Raw genomic sequence first — 14,462 nt, forward strand, 5'->3', positions numbered from 1 at the left:
AAAAGAACAGCAACACCTAGAAACGCCATCCAGGGAGGCGCGACGAGGACGAGTGGGTGCTGGAGAGGCTGCGAAGGGCTCGGCGGCGGGCACGGCTGGGCCCCGCGGGCGCTGCCCGCTCCCGCCTCTCGCCGCGGGCTCCCCTCGGCGCCGGCCGCTCCGCAGCGGAGCGAAGCCGCAGCACCACGCGGACGTGGCCGGAGCGGCGCCGCTCGCCTCGCCGAGCGGAGGGGAGGGGAGGTAAGGGACACCGACGGCGGGACACCGCTCCGCCGCGCTCCACTCCCCGCCTCAGCGCCGGACCCGACCCACCCCCCGCCCGCGGCCCCCCCCGCGCCTGCGCGGCCCGGCGGGAGGCGGGGCCTCTGCGGCGGGCCCCGCCCCGCTCCCCTCTCCGCGGCCTCGCCGTGCGTGGCGCGCGGGGGCAGGGGCGGGCGGGCACGCGCGCGCGCGAGCGAGCGGGCGGGCGGCCGTCGGTGGCGCGGGCGCGCGCGCGGTACGTGTGCGTGCGTGTGTGTGTGCGCGTGGGGCGGCGAGGCGCCTCCCCGCAGCCCGCGCCGCTCTCGGCGGAGCGCCGGCGGCCGGGCAGGGGGGCCCGGGCAGCCGGGGCATGGAGAGCCTGCTGGAGAACCCGGTGCGCGCCGTGCTCTACCTGAAGGAGCTCACCGCCATCGTGCAGAACCAGCAGAGCCTCATCCACACCCAGCGCCAGCGCATCGACGAGCTGGAGCGGCGACTGGACGAGCTGAGCACCGAGAACCGCAGCCTCCGCGGGCAGCGGCCGGCCCCCGCTGAGCCGCCCCAGGGGCCGGCGTCCGAGCAGCCCCCGCCGCCGCCGGGCCAGCCCGAGCCGGTCCAGCACCACCAACAGCTCCCGGCGCAGCCGCCGCCGCCGCCGCCGCCGGCGGGCAAGCAGGCACCGGCGGGCCCCGGCGGCGGCGGCCGGGCTGCCGGGCACCAGCACCCCGCTGTCCAGCCCCACCAGCACCCCGCGGAGAAGGACGGCCGGGAGAAGGGCTGCTGCGCCGCTCTGCTCCAGCACAAGACCCCCCAGGCCATCGGCAAAGGCGTCCTGAGCAGGAGACCGGAGTGAGTGAGAAGGGGAAAGGGGGCGGGCAGGGGTGGCGGTGCGGGGACAGGAGCGTAACGGGCTCTTTCCGGGCCCGGATCCAAGAGGGAACTGGGTTGTACCCCCTGCAGCCTTGCACAGAGGGAGGCAGCGTGTGGGTGGGTGGGGAATCCCTCCCTCGGTGCGTTCGCGGGGAGAGCGGGCAGAGTGCGAAGGGGAGCCAGGATGCTGCTTCCAAGAGGCGTTCGCCTCCCCGTTCGCCGCGTTTATTTTGATGCACAAGTGTCTGTGGCCCGTTTGGACCTGCTTGAGCTGCTCAGCCGAGGTGCTCGCACACAGCATCGTGCCCTCGTTGTCTGTCATAAATTAATAAGTCTTTGGTCGAAGATGAGTGGGGTTTCGCCCAGGCAGTGAGAAGCTTTGCAAAGGACACCAGCATTGTGGCAGCTTCTGTTTGCCTCAAGGCACTGGTATCTGTCAAAAAAACCCCATCATCCCTGGAATGAGCCGGGATTTTCCTGCCCTCGCTGCTGTAAGGGGTCTAGGGTATGCGTTATGTTGCACGTGATGTATGTATGTTCATAAAAGATACAGATGCTGTATGTATGTTTGACATTTAGGATGCTTATTGCGCTTGTGTGTAGGTTGTCTTTTTTTTTTTTTTTTGTGAGTGGCACCTGACACTGATCCAGCTCTTCAAAAGGACAAAGTATTTTTTGCTCGTCTTTCCTCTTCAGTGAAGAAAGCAGGACTACTAGTACTGAATGCTGATAATGGTCTATGTGCATGCATGTGTAGTAAACAAGTATGAGCATTCCAGCATTATAGGTGGTGGACGAGGCTACGTACTATTGAAGACTCACGTTTTCTTGGATTACGTATCCAGTATATGCCATCAGTTCACCAGCTGCTAATTACAACTCCACTCAGGATTGTAATTGCCTTTGTTTAGGCACTTTGAAAGCAGGGGAATGTTTTCTGGTTGAAAGCCAGAGTTAGTGAAGTTAGGAAGAGAAGGAGCATAGCTTCCGATATGGCTTTTTTTTTATGTAAGAAAGAAGCTAATATAAGTAGTAAAACTAGATCGGAATTTCTTTCCTAGAATGAACTCTATTGTTTTGGCTATTATAATGTCAAAACAAATGAAGGACATAGCACACTGTATAGCCCAATACGTCTTCCTTGTCTCTTTTTGACACTTTAAATAAAAGGGACCCTTCTCTCTCATGTTTGTTTTGAATACACAAGCACAGCTACAACATGGAGCTACATTTTCAGCTGGTGTAAGTAGAGTTACACCACTTGATAACAGCTAAGCTTCTATCACGTGATTCTATGAAAATCAGTGGATAAATTACTGTTGAAAGAAATACCATTAAAGGAATATGTACGGTCCAAGGCACACTTGAATCCCAAAAGGCAGATCCATACTTCTAAAATACTGCACTGTAAGACTCAGTTTTGCAATCACAACTTAAAGGAAGTGAGTGGGCTACTCAGAATATTAATACAGGTAGTAAGCATTTGCAGGATCAGGCCCTTATTCATCATGCAATAGATGGATTTAAAAAAGACGTGGGGCCAGATCCTGAGCTCGTGCCGATTGGTTTGAATCCAGAATAGCATAGTTTAGGTCACTGAAGTCAGAACAGTAAGAAACCCATATAAAAACGCGTAATCAACCTCATTGTTTTTTCAAGAGTGAATCCCTGCAGCGAAGGCTCTCTTAGAAACATCGTATTGGCAGGGGCTTTCCTTTCTTCTGAACAGAGTTTCTGTAATACGTCATTACACAGATTGAAGGATCAATTTCTATGCATAAGTCTAAATGCCTCCTTCTTATCTGAGCTTTTTTTTTGCGGTGAGGTTTGGGGGAAGAATTGTAGATTTTTTCTTCACACCAAAATGCACAAAGAGAAGTGCATTAAGAACACGGCTGTTCGCTGGTATATCATACGATAACCTTTATATTTCAGATAGATGGATAGATGGATGAATGGATGGACGGATGTAGCCTTTTTGTGGAAAGTCAGGGCTGCTGCTGGGGATAACGGAGCAATCCCTGCAGCGCTCTTCACTCAGGAAGATTAAAATAGACTGCTTCTGTTTCCTTCTATAGCATAGGCAAACCAAAATCTTTGTATAGAAAAGGAAATATGAGAGGTGCAAAACAGTCTACGTTTCTTACTCCTGCAGGTTCTTTTTTTTACCCCATTGATCGTATATACTGGGTTTCATCCTCTCTCATCTCGGACCGTTAGAAGGAAATCAAAGAGACTGCAAAATCTAACTTAAAGGCAACTTGGATGGAGGGGGGGAATCTTTCACTATTGAAAGCGTGCCCAATATCCCTCATGATCCAGCTGGCCAACCTGAGAGTTGTATTTTTGCTTTTAAGTGACAGTAGGGGACGTATACTTTAATATCTACAAAAATTAGGCATCTGCACTCTCTTCCTTCCTCCCCGCATCTGAACATGTTTTTCCCTCTATTGCAAACCCTGAAATTCAATGTTATCTATGTTTTTTAATCTTAGCCAAGAGCGTAGGAACTGACTGTTCACTACAGAAAATGGCCACTCTAAACAGAACAGAAATGATACTTCAGCGTGTCAGGATGCGGTGGCTGAAAGCAAGGGTTAAAGCAGCACCCGGTCAGTGCCCGGCTGTCGCTGCCCAGTAATGGAACTTCCTCCGCCTCTCACAAACCAGGAGGTTCTGGCAGCATGTTTAAGTGTACTTGTGCTGGCCCTTCTCACCTCAGACACAGACCAGGGGTTTTCTCATTTTGAGTAGAATTGAGTTTTTCTGTAGCTCAGCTCACCTCAAGCCCTGGGTAGAAGTGAAGACCTGAGCTTCTGGACACGTGTGGCTATTCATGTCAGTTGGGGCAGTCTTCTTTTTATACATATATATATATGTTTATATTTATATTTATATATATAAAGCGCCTATCACCATATTGATAACATTCTTTGGAACCACTCTGATGGGCTTGGAAGAAAAAATAACTGAAGCATCTCTATTATTTTAAAGAAGAGTTCAGTCTTATTCTTCTTGTTAGCTTTTTTTACAACAGATAAGTTTTCTTTTTTTTAAAACACTTTTTTTTTTTTTTAAAAAAAAAACCAACTACATTTTAAAAGGGAACAAAACCAAGCCCGTTTGTAGAAAGGGAAGAAATCCTGAGTTATGCAGAGGCCCACTAATTGTTGCTGCATGTCATTGTGTGAGAAAGATAGCACTGAGCTTACCTATGAAAGGAGAAAGATTTTTGCAGAGACTCTCAGCAAGAATTAGGCTGATTATTATTCTGTGGCATCTGTCTCTTTCTACCTGAGGAGTCTATTGCATAAGTGCCTCACAGCTTTAAAAACAAAGAAATAAGGTCATTCGTCATGGAATGTTTTGCTTCAAAAATACAGGTTGCCAAATTAGCATAGCTTAGATCACCCTTACTAGGCAGCCTCTTGTCTTAAGGGACCATCCCAAAGTATTGTCAAATCCTGTGAGTAGAAATTTTCGTTCCCTTCTTCATCGGAATACTACCTTCCTTGCCAATCCCCAGTACCCTTCATGGAGTATCAGGGAAATGCCACAGGGTTGAATTTAGGAGATTAAGTCTAAATGACCCAAATCCTGCTGGTTTTTATCAGTGAAACTCTCAGTAGGAGCTCTGCTTGTGGAAGGACTTCAGATTTTGAGCCCATGCATTAGCTGGAAAACTCACTTTGATAAATACAATTAGAGTATTAGCTAATAATCTGTTATAGTTCCTTCCATCAAAAGATATGGGTGCAGTTTACAAACATTCTGCATTAAAGCGGCATTAAAGTCTTCTTTTAACCATGTCACCAACAGTATTTGGAAACAGTATTTGTCTAGCATGACAGAAAGAATCTAAGTATTGCCTTTAAATTGGTACCCTATGTTTGCTCTACAAGATATCTCTTCATGCAAAACAAACTCTTAGAACTCTTGGAAGAAATTTTCTAAAATCACGTTTTCCCAGAGGTCTTAAAGCTCATTTGGATTTGCATTGGGCTGAAAATTATTTTATTTTATTTTGTATTGGTTTAGGATAGTATTTTTTGTTAGTAAAGAGGCAAGTTTTAGAAGATAATGTTAGAGTCACTTAGTTGCTGCTGTGGTCTGAGGCTGTTTGCTATATTTTTGTTTAATTTCAAAAGCTCAATTATGTAACTTTAAAATGAAGATATTGCATATGCAGAGGTGCTGTTTTCCATAATTTTTCTTTTTAACTATGCATTAATGTTCTATTCTATGGATTATCTCCAGGGTAAAGACATTAGAGAAAATCCCACTGATTTCAATGGATACTAACAATAACTGTAAATATTATGGCTTACTATTAACATATTTTGCTATATTTGCGCATTGCACCAGCATAAAAAAAAAAAAACAAAACAAACCAGAGCAACTCTGAATGGGTTGTGTACCCCAGATACCCATTCCTTTCCCTTTGGGTGCACCAGGAATGCTACGTTTGCCCTCTGCTTTCATTCTTTCACCTTAAGATTTCCCCCAGCCTATTTCAGGGTTTAACTCCCTTGAGCCTTCAGACACCACAAGTAGCTGCATTGGTGCTGCCCTGGGTTCTGCAAATCCCTGCCAGCAGTGTGCCATTTCGGCATCAAAAGTTATTTGGAGTCAAGTGCTGTAAGCTGGTTTCAAATGACAGAGGTCCGCATTGGCATAGCTACACAGATGCTAAAGCCCTGCTTAGACGGTTTTGAAATAAAGAGCATAATGAGAAGAAAAAAGAAAGTCAGCTCTCCGTGACTGCGCCTCATTTAAAGATCTATCCATACTGGTTCCATTCGTGTTGTAATCAGCCCAAGACACACCTGCGTCATATCTGCATCAGGGCCTGTAAAATTCCAGGCAGAGGAATATAGAATTAATGATTCACAACAATATTTAAGAAATAACAGGTGAAATAAGAGAAGGAAAAGGTCTCAGCTTAGGAAGGATTCAGGATGAAGTTCTAGGTATAAAATTGTTGAGTAAAGACGGCATGGGGAATTCCACCCACAGGGATAGCACCTCAGTGTGATGCTGTACAAAGTCCCGGCCTGAGCACACAGTGTCAAGGCTGAAACACTATTGTGGGAAATCTCACTGTGGGGATCAGAGCATCAAGAAATAATAACAAGGAGGGAATCTGAGTGAAATACTGCCTAGCAGTGCTTTGGACAGATACTACCCATGTATCTGTGTCCTGAGCTCAGTTAGAGCAGTACCTGGAGTCACAAAGACTCATGCTAGTCTTTTAACAAGAGAAGCCAAGGGCTGAAAGCTACAGCAAAAAAGGTGATTTTTTTTTAATGCTTAAATGAGGAAGGATGCAAATGCATTATTCTGTTTTTCTGATAAGATGATATTCTTATGTCACTCAGCTCTATGTTCTGTTGCAGCCAGGCTGCTCTTCTCTGGTGGCAAGGGTACCTTTCTTCCATAAGCTTTCTGTTGGCCCATTTGGTGTCACTTCCCTGGCAGATCCAAGGTAAGGCTCTATGAGAAGACTTCAGGAGCAATGGGCTCACATGGCAACAGTGTTGGCATTCAGAAGAATTCACTCATGGCTGTTTGGAAGAGGTATAAATGGAACAATGTCCTAAAAGAATAGGTGTTAACAACGCCTTTGAGAATTCCTGCCAGGGACTGAGTGCCAGGTGACTCTTGGGCTGGCTGTCCCATTCTTTGCAGCATGTACAGTGTGGAAGGGCACCCGTTGTTCTGAGATTGCAACAAGCGACTGATGCTTCCACATCCTCCATAAAATGATGCACATACAGGAATATACAATTTAGGCATGGTTCATACAGTTTATGCATGCAGCAAGTGGTTACTGATATGAGGCGTAGACTGTACACGTTCCCACCTACACCATACTTGAAATTGTTTGCACTTTTAGTCAGAGTAAGACAGAGAAATCTAGCCTTGGGATGCTCTTCTAGTCCTTAGATGGTACCAGACCAGAGCCTGTCAGCTAGAAGTCTGGTCTTCTATTAATTACGGCTTCTACCTACTTATGCCAAAAAAGTGTTCATGTGATAAAATGAAGTATGCTTCTGCAAGCAAAAATACCTCTGAACGAACACATGTATTAGATTGTAGAAATTTCCCAGTTTTTTTTTTTTCCTTCTGCCTCAGAATCCAAGCAGCAACAGAAAAAAAGAGCTACTGTCTCTCTACCTTAATCTTTCTGTATGTAGGGTTTATTCATCTTCTGCTTTTCTGTTATTTTCCTTGTTAGGTTGCTTGTTTTCTCCTTTCTTTCCTAGTTCAGCAGTGGTTTGTTTCTCTTTTTCCATTGTCGGTTATGAAACCTTTTGTTGTTTCTCCCTTAGGAAAGCATTATTGAAAGCCAGAAATATTTCTCTGTTTAACAGATGGAAAATATTTCATTTGTTATAAAATTACCTGTAGTCTGTGATCATTACTTGGTCCACATTCCATGGAACCATATAAGAGCAAATAAGGAGAAAAGAAAAGAGTCATTTATGAAGACAGAGCCTGAAATATGACCGTTTTGCCTTTCTTTTTAATACTTTTTTTTTTTTTTTAAATTATATATACATTTTTTTCCCTCAAAGAGGTGTATCTTGGAACAAACTAGTAATATGCTTGTATTCATCCATTCTGGAGTTTGTAATTTCATTTAGCTGAGCCCCAGAAGAGAAAATGAGAGTCTTGACTATTGGACTTGTTCTGCCCACTGGCTCTGTTTAAGATCTCTTAGGTAGAGCATTGGACTAGCAGTCTTAACATCAAAGTTTAATTCCTCTTAAATGTATTTTTAACAGAGTAGTGGTGCTGGACAGTCCCTTTCATCTCTGTGTATTTTAAGATCTGTAGCAAAGCAGTTGGAGATCTATTGTTACAGATAAGAGTGGGCAGATAGATCAGGAATGATCCTTTTAATAAATTTCAGCATAGAAAGCAGCATAAAGCCCCTGCCATTATTTGCAATGTGTACTGCAGGACAATATATGTATTATTTGCACATAGGGGAGAGAATGCTTGAGCATTTGTCTACTGTAAGTGTCTTAAGAGCAAAGTTAACACAGCACCTAGTTTCTGTGCTTTTTACATAAAGAAAAACAAATCATCTGCTGGAGGAAATCGGTGTATCTTTACTGACATCAATACAGCTGTGACAATTTACATCACCTGAGGATCTGTACCGGATTTTGTCTGTCTGTCCTTACACACAAACACACATACATCCACTAGTGTAAATGAGTGTTGACAATAGCAACGGATAGCAACTCATCACAGAAATGGCAGTGAACAATGAGAAAACCATTAACAAACATTCTGATTCTTCATTTAATAGGTCTGTAATGTTTCGTTATGGTATTTTAATAGAAGGTGGAAGGAATCCTGTTGCTGCAGGGTTATAAAGATATATTTGCTCTGTTTGATAATGTTTTTTCTTTTCTCTACCCTGTGCGTGCACCCTCAGTCTGCTTCTCACACAGGTATTATTTTTATTGCTTTTGCTAAGATTATGCTCATTGATCTGCTGTTATTTTCATGTGCTCTGAAGTTGCACTTTCTGAGGAGGATAGAAGGGGATCAATATTTTCCATGATTAGTCACATCTAAGAGGGGACATTTTGGTGAAATTGAAGTGATTTTGAATAAGAAATTAAAAATGGCAAACACTCTCCTTCCTGCCCTTTTCTAGCTGAAAACAAGAGGGTCTGTGAGCTGAAGCTTGGTTTCCAGAAGGTTTGTGTCACGGTTATGTTTTCTGATGCCTAACAAGATGTAACTTCTGATCTAAGCTTCTCCTGATGTTGAGGCTTTTATAACATCTCTCTCCAACATGGAGACTTCCGTGTGGAGTAATGGCTTCAGTTCACTTGGTAGCCTTTCCCTCAGTGGAGAACCTACAAAGTTCTCTCTGTTACATCCCACCAGCTATTTTCATGAAACTCATAAGAGGTTGGTATCTCTGAGATCACTGTTACTCACTCAAACTTGGTTGAAGCTCACAGTGGGGTCTGCAGTTGCAAAGTAGGAACCAACATAGACACACACACCCACATAGAGAAAGAGACACACATGCATAGAAGGAACAAGGAGAAGATTATATGGTCACAGAAAACATATTTTGCTTAGGAATCCAGGTAATAAAGGCCTAAATAATTTTTTGATTTAGCTCACCAGTGCATCAAAATGGCTGAACAGTCCGCTCTAAATTTGTGACCCTTTCTTGGAGCTAGTGTTCTGTGTGTAATAGCCTCTTAAAAGTCTTGGAATGTTAAAGTTATAAAGAATTGGGAAATTACCGTAGGAGTTCAGAGGGCACCTAGATGGAGGTTTACTGTTGGCAAATGGAGTCTGTTGCTCCTCCTGGCTTTGCATATGAAGTTGGTGGATCATCTTAATCCGCCTGCCAACATTTGCGTGGGCATGGGCTGCTGCTGAGACGGTTACTACTAGAGAGGTTAATTTCTATTTGCTGAAACACACTAAAGCATCTATGTCATTCTCAAGAACAGTAGAAAATTGACACTGAAATTATTACAGATCTTAGGGAGGTTTGGGATTTTCTTCAGGTTTTGCTGTACTTTGGATGTTTGTTCAAATTCTGACCTTTCTATTAAAATTCAGGGCCTTGCTGTCAATCTGTTTGTCTCTGTGACATCAATTTCCAGGCAGTCCTCCAAAGTGGTTCACACTATCCTGCTCCAGTGGGAGAGTTGCCCTGACAGCACCTCCTTCAGCCTCAACATCCAGCATCTTGGTGTTGCTGTGCCTGGGTAGGCACTGCCTCCATGGGACATCCTTGGATCTGCCTTCCGGAGCAGTGTGGTTTTGACCCTGAAGTTCTTACCGGACTTCATACATGATAGCATTTTCCAAAAGAGTGGGTACCTCTCTAGATTTAGAGAGATTATTACCTTTCTTTCTACTTCAGTTACGGAACCAAGCTCAGACCTATCTTTCCTTGCTTTTTCACCTCAGTGAGGAATAGTGTTTCTGCCTCTGTTGGGCTGTTCCAGGAAAAGTTTCAGCTCTGCAGTCAGTTCAGAATTCTCACAAATGTCCTTGTCTTTCATTTGCTGGTTTTTAATTTGCAAATCCATTCCCAGTAGGACACCAGTAAATTGCCCGTGTCTGCCTAGGTATTCACATGGCCCCCTTCACCATAGTAACTGAGTATCTGGATTTGTCCTGAGGGCCCATGCTGATATCTGTGCACACTGGACCACTATCTTTCACCTGAACATTCAAAGAATCTGAGGAATCTTCTCCCTTTTCCCTGGGCATTCCCTGGTTCTCATGCCGAAGACCTCTCTTGAAGCAGTTTTCTTTTATAGTGTTTTGTGCCAATAAGTCTATACCCAGTCAAACTCCTGATGTAGATAGACTGCACAGCTCTCATCTGTAATTTGCACTATTTTTACAATCCAGGTAATTCTAAGAGCCGGATTCTGTTACCACTTAACTGTAAATCTGAGTGGCTGAACCCATTTAACTAAGTGGCTTCAAATTTGAAGAGATGTGAGGTAACACTCATATATAACTTCTGATGTTATGGATCTTGAACTGACTTCTGTCCCACCACTGAAGCTAGTTAGTTTGAGTTAGCTATTAGCCTATTAGATTCTGTGCATACTTGCCATGGCAATCATTTGGGATGGCACAGCCAACTGCTGTAATGTTTCCCCCAAGAATTCTTTATTACTCATTTGGGAAAATACCGATCCCCATGTTAGCTGCAGCAACATTCACTGCTGGTCCCTTGTTTCTGCCAAGAAAGGAGTGAATTTCTTCTCTTTGTCAAGGTAAATACATAAATATTGACTTCACTAGATATACTCTGGCTGGAACTATTATACTACCTTTATCACCTCATTTACTGTGGCTCTTACACAGCCAAGCAGATAGGGAATTCCACATTGTATCCTTGATGGATGAAAAGCGTTGGCGAAGAGTTTCAGTCTCAGACATGTGAAGGTATTGAGCCTCCCAAAGGTGGAAGAAAGAATCTACTCATTTTTAAAGGAGGGATCAGACTTCTGCCAAACTCCATTTGCTTTCAGCAAGTTATTTTATTGGTAGGCAGAAGAAAGGAAATACTAGTGACAGGGGAAGAGGGGAAGAAGAGGATGAGAGGCATCTACAGCGTGTATCTACTCTCTACTATGGGCAACCTTCAGGCTGGTTTTAAGTCTATACTAACCTACTCTTCAAATCCCAAGCCTGAAAGCATGGCCGGAGCATTGCCTCAGGACTACATCCCAGCGGTGTGCACATCTGCATGCTCTCCAGAGCCTCTGCAGCTGTCATAAGATAGAGTATACCATACTTCTGGGTTCTGCAGAGGTTGTCTGTGCAGGGAGATACAAGCTGGTGGACAAGTAGACAGCAGTGGGAAGGAGTTACAAGGACAAGGGGAAAGGCCTCCATGGAAACTATAGAATGCAGGAGAGCCAGCAGCCCCGTAACCTTATCCTGCAGAGGCTGTAAAGTTTCTGAAGGCTGGTTCTTTTACGGGTGTGACTGTACTGATGTTTCGGTGTAGCTGGGGTGAGGGAAGGAATGACAGGGTTTTATGTTGGATGAGGCCCTGAGCAACCTGATCTAGTTGGAGATATCCCTGTTCCTTGCAGGGGGGTTGGACTAGATGACCTTTGAAGGTCCCTTCCAGCCCTAACCATTCTATGATTCTATGATTCTATGATTCTATGATTTATGAAGCTTCTTACTCAGGATAAATTAATAATAAACAGCACACACTGAACATTATTTTTAACAGATACTGACTGGTTGAAGCCACCTTCCCAGTAGGCAACTCCCAGGCTTAAGGAAGGAGGCTGCTACTGTATGCCCAGAGTGTATATGACTAGTTCTCATCACTATGAGATGGGGGGCTTATCAGATCTCATAAAGCAATGCAGTTTAGCCTGGTCAGACAGTGTATGGGAGATCTGCAAGAAATACCCGGAGTTCTAGGAGAGGACGGTGGAGTATATCTGCAGATAGCATCATTTTCAGGATGACTCTGCCTGGCATTAGCACCTCTTTTTCCAGATTAGATGTTAGGGACCTTCACCACCTGCGTCCCTTCACAGGATATAAACACACAGAGAGCAAAGGTGTTATCCCTGTTCATGTGCTGGTGTAAATTTGTCATCATGTCTCTCTCACTGTTTTGCTTAAGTGACAACAGTCCCCATTCTTCATTATCTCCCTTTTGTGAAGTTATTTTCTTTTGTGTGACATGGGTTTGAGATGCTAGCAAATCCTCACGGAGCAATTTACATCCCACTACCTCAAGCACAAATGATAATACAACTTTTAAAGCATAAGGAATCAGGGTCCTTCTTCTGCTGCAGTTTTTTACAAGGCTTCATTGCAGGCTGCTATGGCCAACTCTCATATCTCACACCAGAAACAGCTGCATTTCAGCGATAAGCACATGTAGACAGTAATGTTATGTTTTCTAAAGTGCTTTGGGAAGTAATGCACTTATTCACGGGTGGAATGTTGTTAGTGTATGTCCCTACCAATATCTAAAAGTGCAGCAAGGAGCAAGTATGTAATCTTTTCCTGTCATACACCTCTAACCATGGCAAGATCTTGCTGCAGGATGAATGACAGAAATACTATGCAAAAATAGGTAATAATAATAATATCATCTCTTCTGCATTACTCTTTATCAGTAGACCCTTCAGTGCTTACAAAGGTAGTTCTCGTGTTGCAAAAGGGGATGAAAACATGGAAAATGTTTTGCTTGAGTTCACCCAGCTAGTCAAAGCTTAGAGTAAAATCTGTGTCCCAGGGCTCTGACCTGTCAAGTAGGCTACAGTGCCTTGAAAGAAGGAGACAAACAGGACAAGAAGTGTTAAATGTTATAAGGTCACTTCTATGGTATAAATAACATTGCTCTAAATCCTGAAATCTGATTCACTGCCTGGACAGCTTGATGTCAGGAAGAGTTTTGGCCAATTAAAGATCTATACCTTGGCCAAAAATCCTTAACAGCTGTTCATGATTGGTGTCAGTTACATACACTAGAAAGAAAGAGTGGTGGAAGCTGGAGATAAAATTGAGTATTGAATTTGAGGAGGAATCGAGACACGTGGTTTCAGACTGGCAGGGCACTGAACATGTATTGCGTGAAAGTCCAGCAAAGTTTACAAAAGCAGCTAGTCCAGCAAGAAAATGTGTCGGAGTAAAACAGTGGTGTAAATGTGTCAAAGTAAAAAAGTGCAAGAAACCACGCACATATGCTGGAGGCTGCTGGGTTTTGCAGCAATGGAAGAGTTATGTGTTGCACGGAATGATGAAGGGTAGGAGTAGTGAGAGAAGGTAGGTTAAGAGCCTAGAGTCTCTGCTGTTTCAGTCTGGTTTGATGGGAGAAAACTTAGCAAGCATGTGGAAGACATGAAAAATATTCCTCTTGTGGGAGCAAAAGGAAAAGCCTCCCACAGAGGTAGGCACTGCATGTGAGCTAGGGAAGCGGAAAGTAATTATCACATCTGTGCATGTGAATAAGTTGTCAGAGTACCTTCTCCAAAAACCACTGCCTAGAAAGCCGCAGTTTCTTCTTCCCACAGCTATATTTTCCCTCCCGTTGTTGTATTAAATACAGAGCCATACTGGGGTCCGCTGCTTCCATCCCTTCCTCCCCTGACACAATCACAGCAGTACGTGCAATCACCAAGTCATACAGACAGTCTCAAAGTCTTGCTCTTGTCAGATTTTTCCTGCCTCACCCAAGGAGAACTCTTGTACAACTGATATATGTGGCTTAATGGATTCTGGGCTGAGATTTTAATTTCCAGTAATAAGAAGAGCACTTGCATTGCCCCATCCCTCTTGTTTGTGATACAGGGCTTGACGGTTAACACTGTTTCATTAGCTCAGTCTGATTAGCTGTTACCTGGGGACATGGCTTCCATAGGCATCCTCCATCCTGCCGAGCTTTCCGTTCAGTATTGGGGCAGGCCCCAGTGTTTTACAAACCCTTTGTAGGGCACTCTTTGGCACACTCTCGTGCATATAGGAGAGGGGGGCACGCTCTGGGAGGTCCAATACAACTGGAATGCATTTGCCACAGTCAAGGGGTGCATTCCAGGTAGACCTAGGCTGCATTTGGTAATGACAGAGATGACAAGGGAGATCTGGAACAAGGGCAAGAATGCCTTCAGGATGTGAATGTGCCTTGGATGTTTCTGGAATTCCTTTCTCTTGCCAGCTATTTTTGTTGGTTACTTTTTCCTCTCAGCTAATACTGTAGGAGTATACTGATTTCCTCAATTTGAAAGGACTCAGCACCTCTGAGGATTAGGACCTCACTCTCTCTCCTTAATCTTCCAGCTCTATTTTTTATTTCTGCATTCTGG

General features: G+C 44.5%; 1 protein-coding gene across 1 annotated transcript in view; it reads left to right on the top strand.

Moving 5' to 3' along the window:
• Positions 1-610: 610 nt before the first annotated feature.
• Positions 611-14,462, top strand: part of IQSEC3 (IQ motif and Sec7 domain ArfGEF 3) — a 100,462-nt gene continuing 86,610 nt past the window's right edge. Inside the window, exon 1 of the mRNA XM_086610434.1 lies at positions 611-1,089. Coding sequence (XP_086466560.1) covers positions 611-1,089 — 479 coding nt within the window. The remainder of the gene's footprint in view (positions 1,090-14,462) is intronic.

This window comes from Tauraco erythrolophus, chromosome 4 (genome assembly GCF_009769465.1).
Source record: "Tauraco erythrolophus isolate bTauEry1 chromosome 4, bTauEry1.pri, whole genome shotgun sequence".
Taxonomy (NCBI): Eukaryota; Metazoa; Chordata; class Aves; order Musophagiformes; family Musophagidae; genus Tauraco; species Tauraco erythrolophus.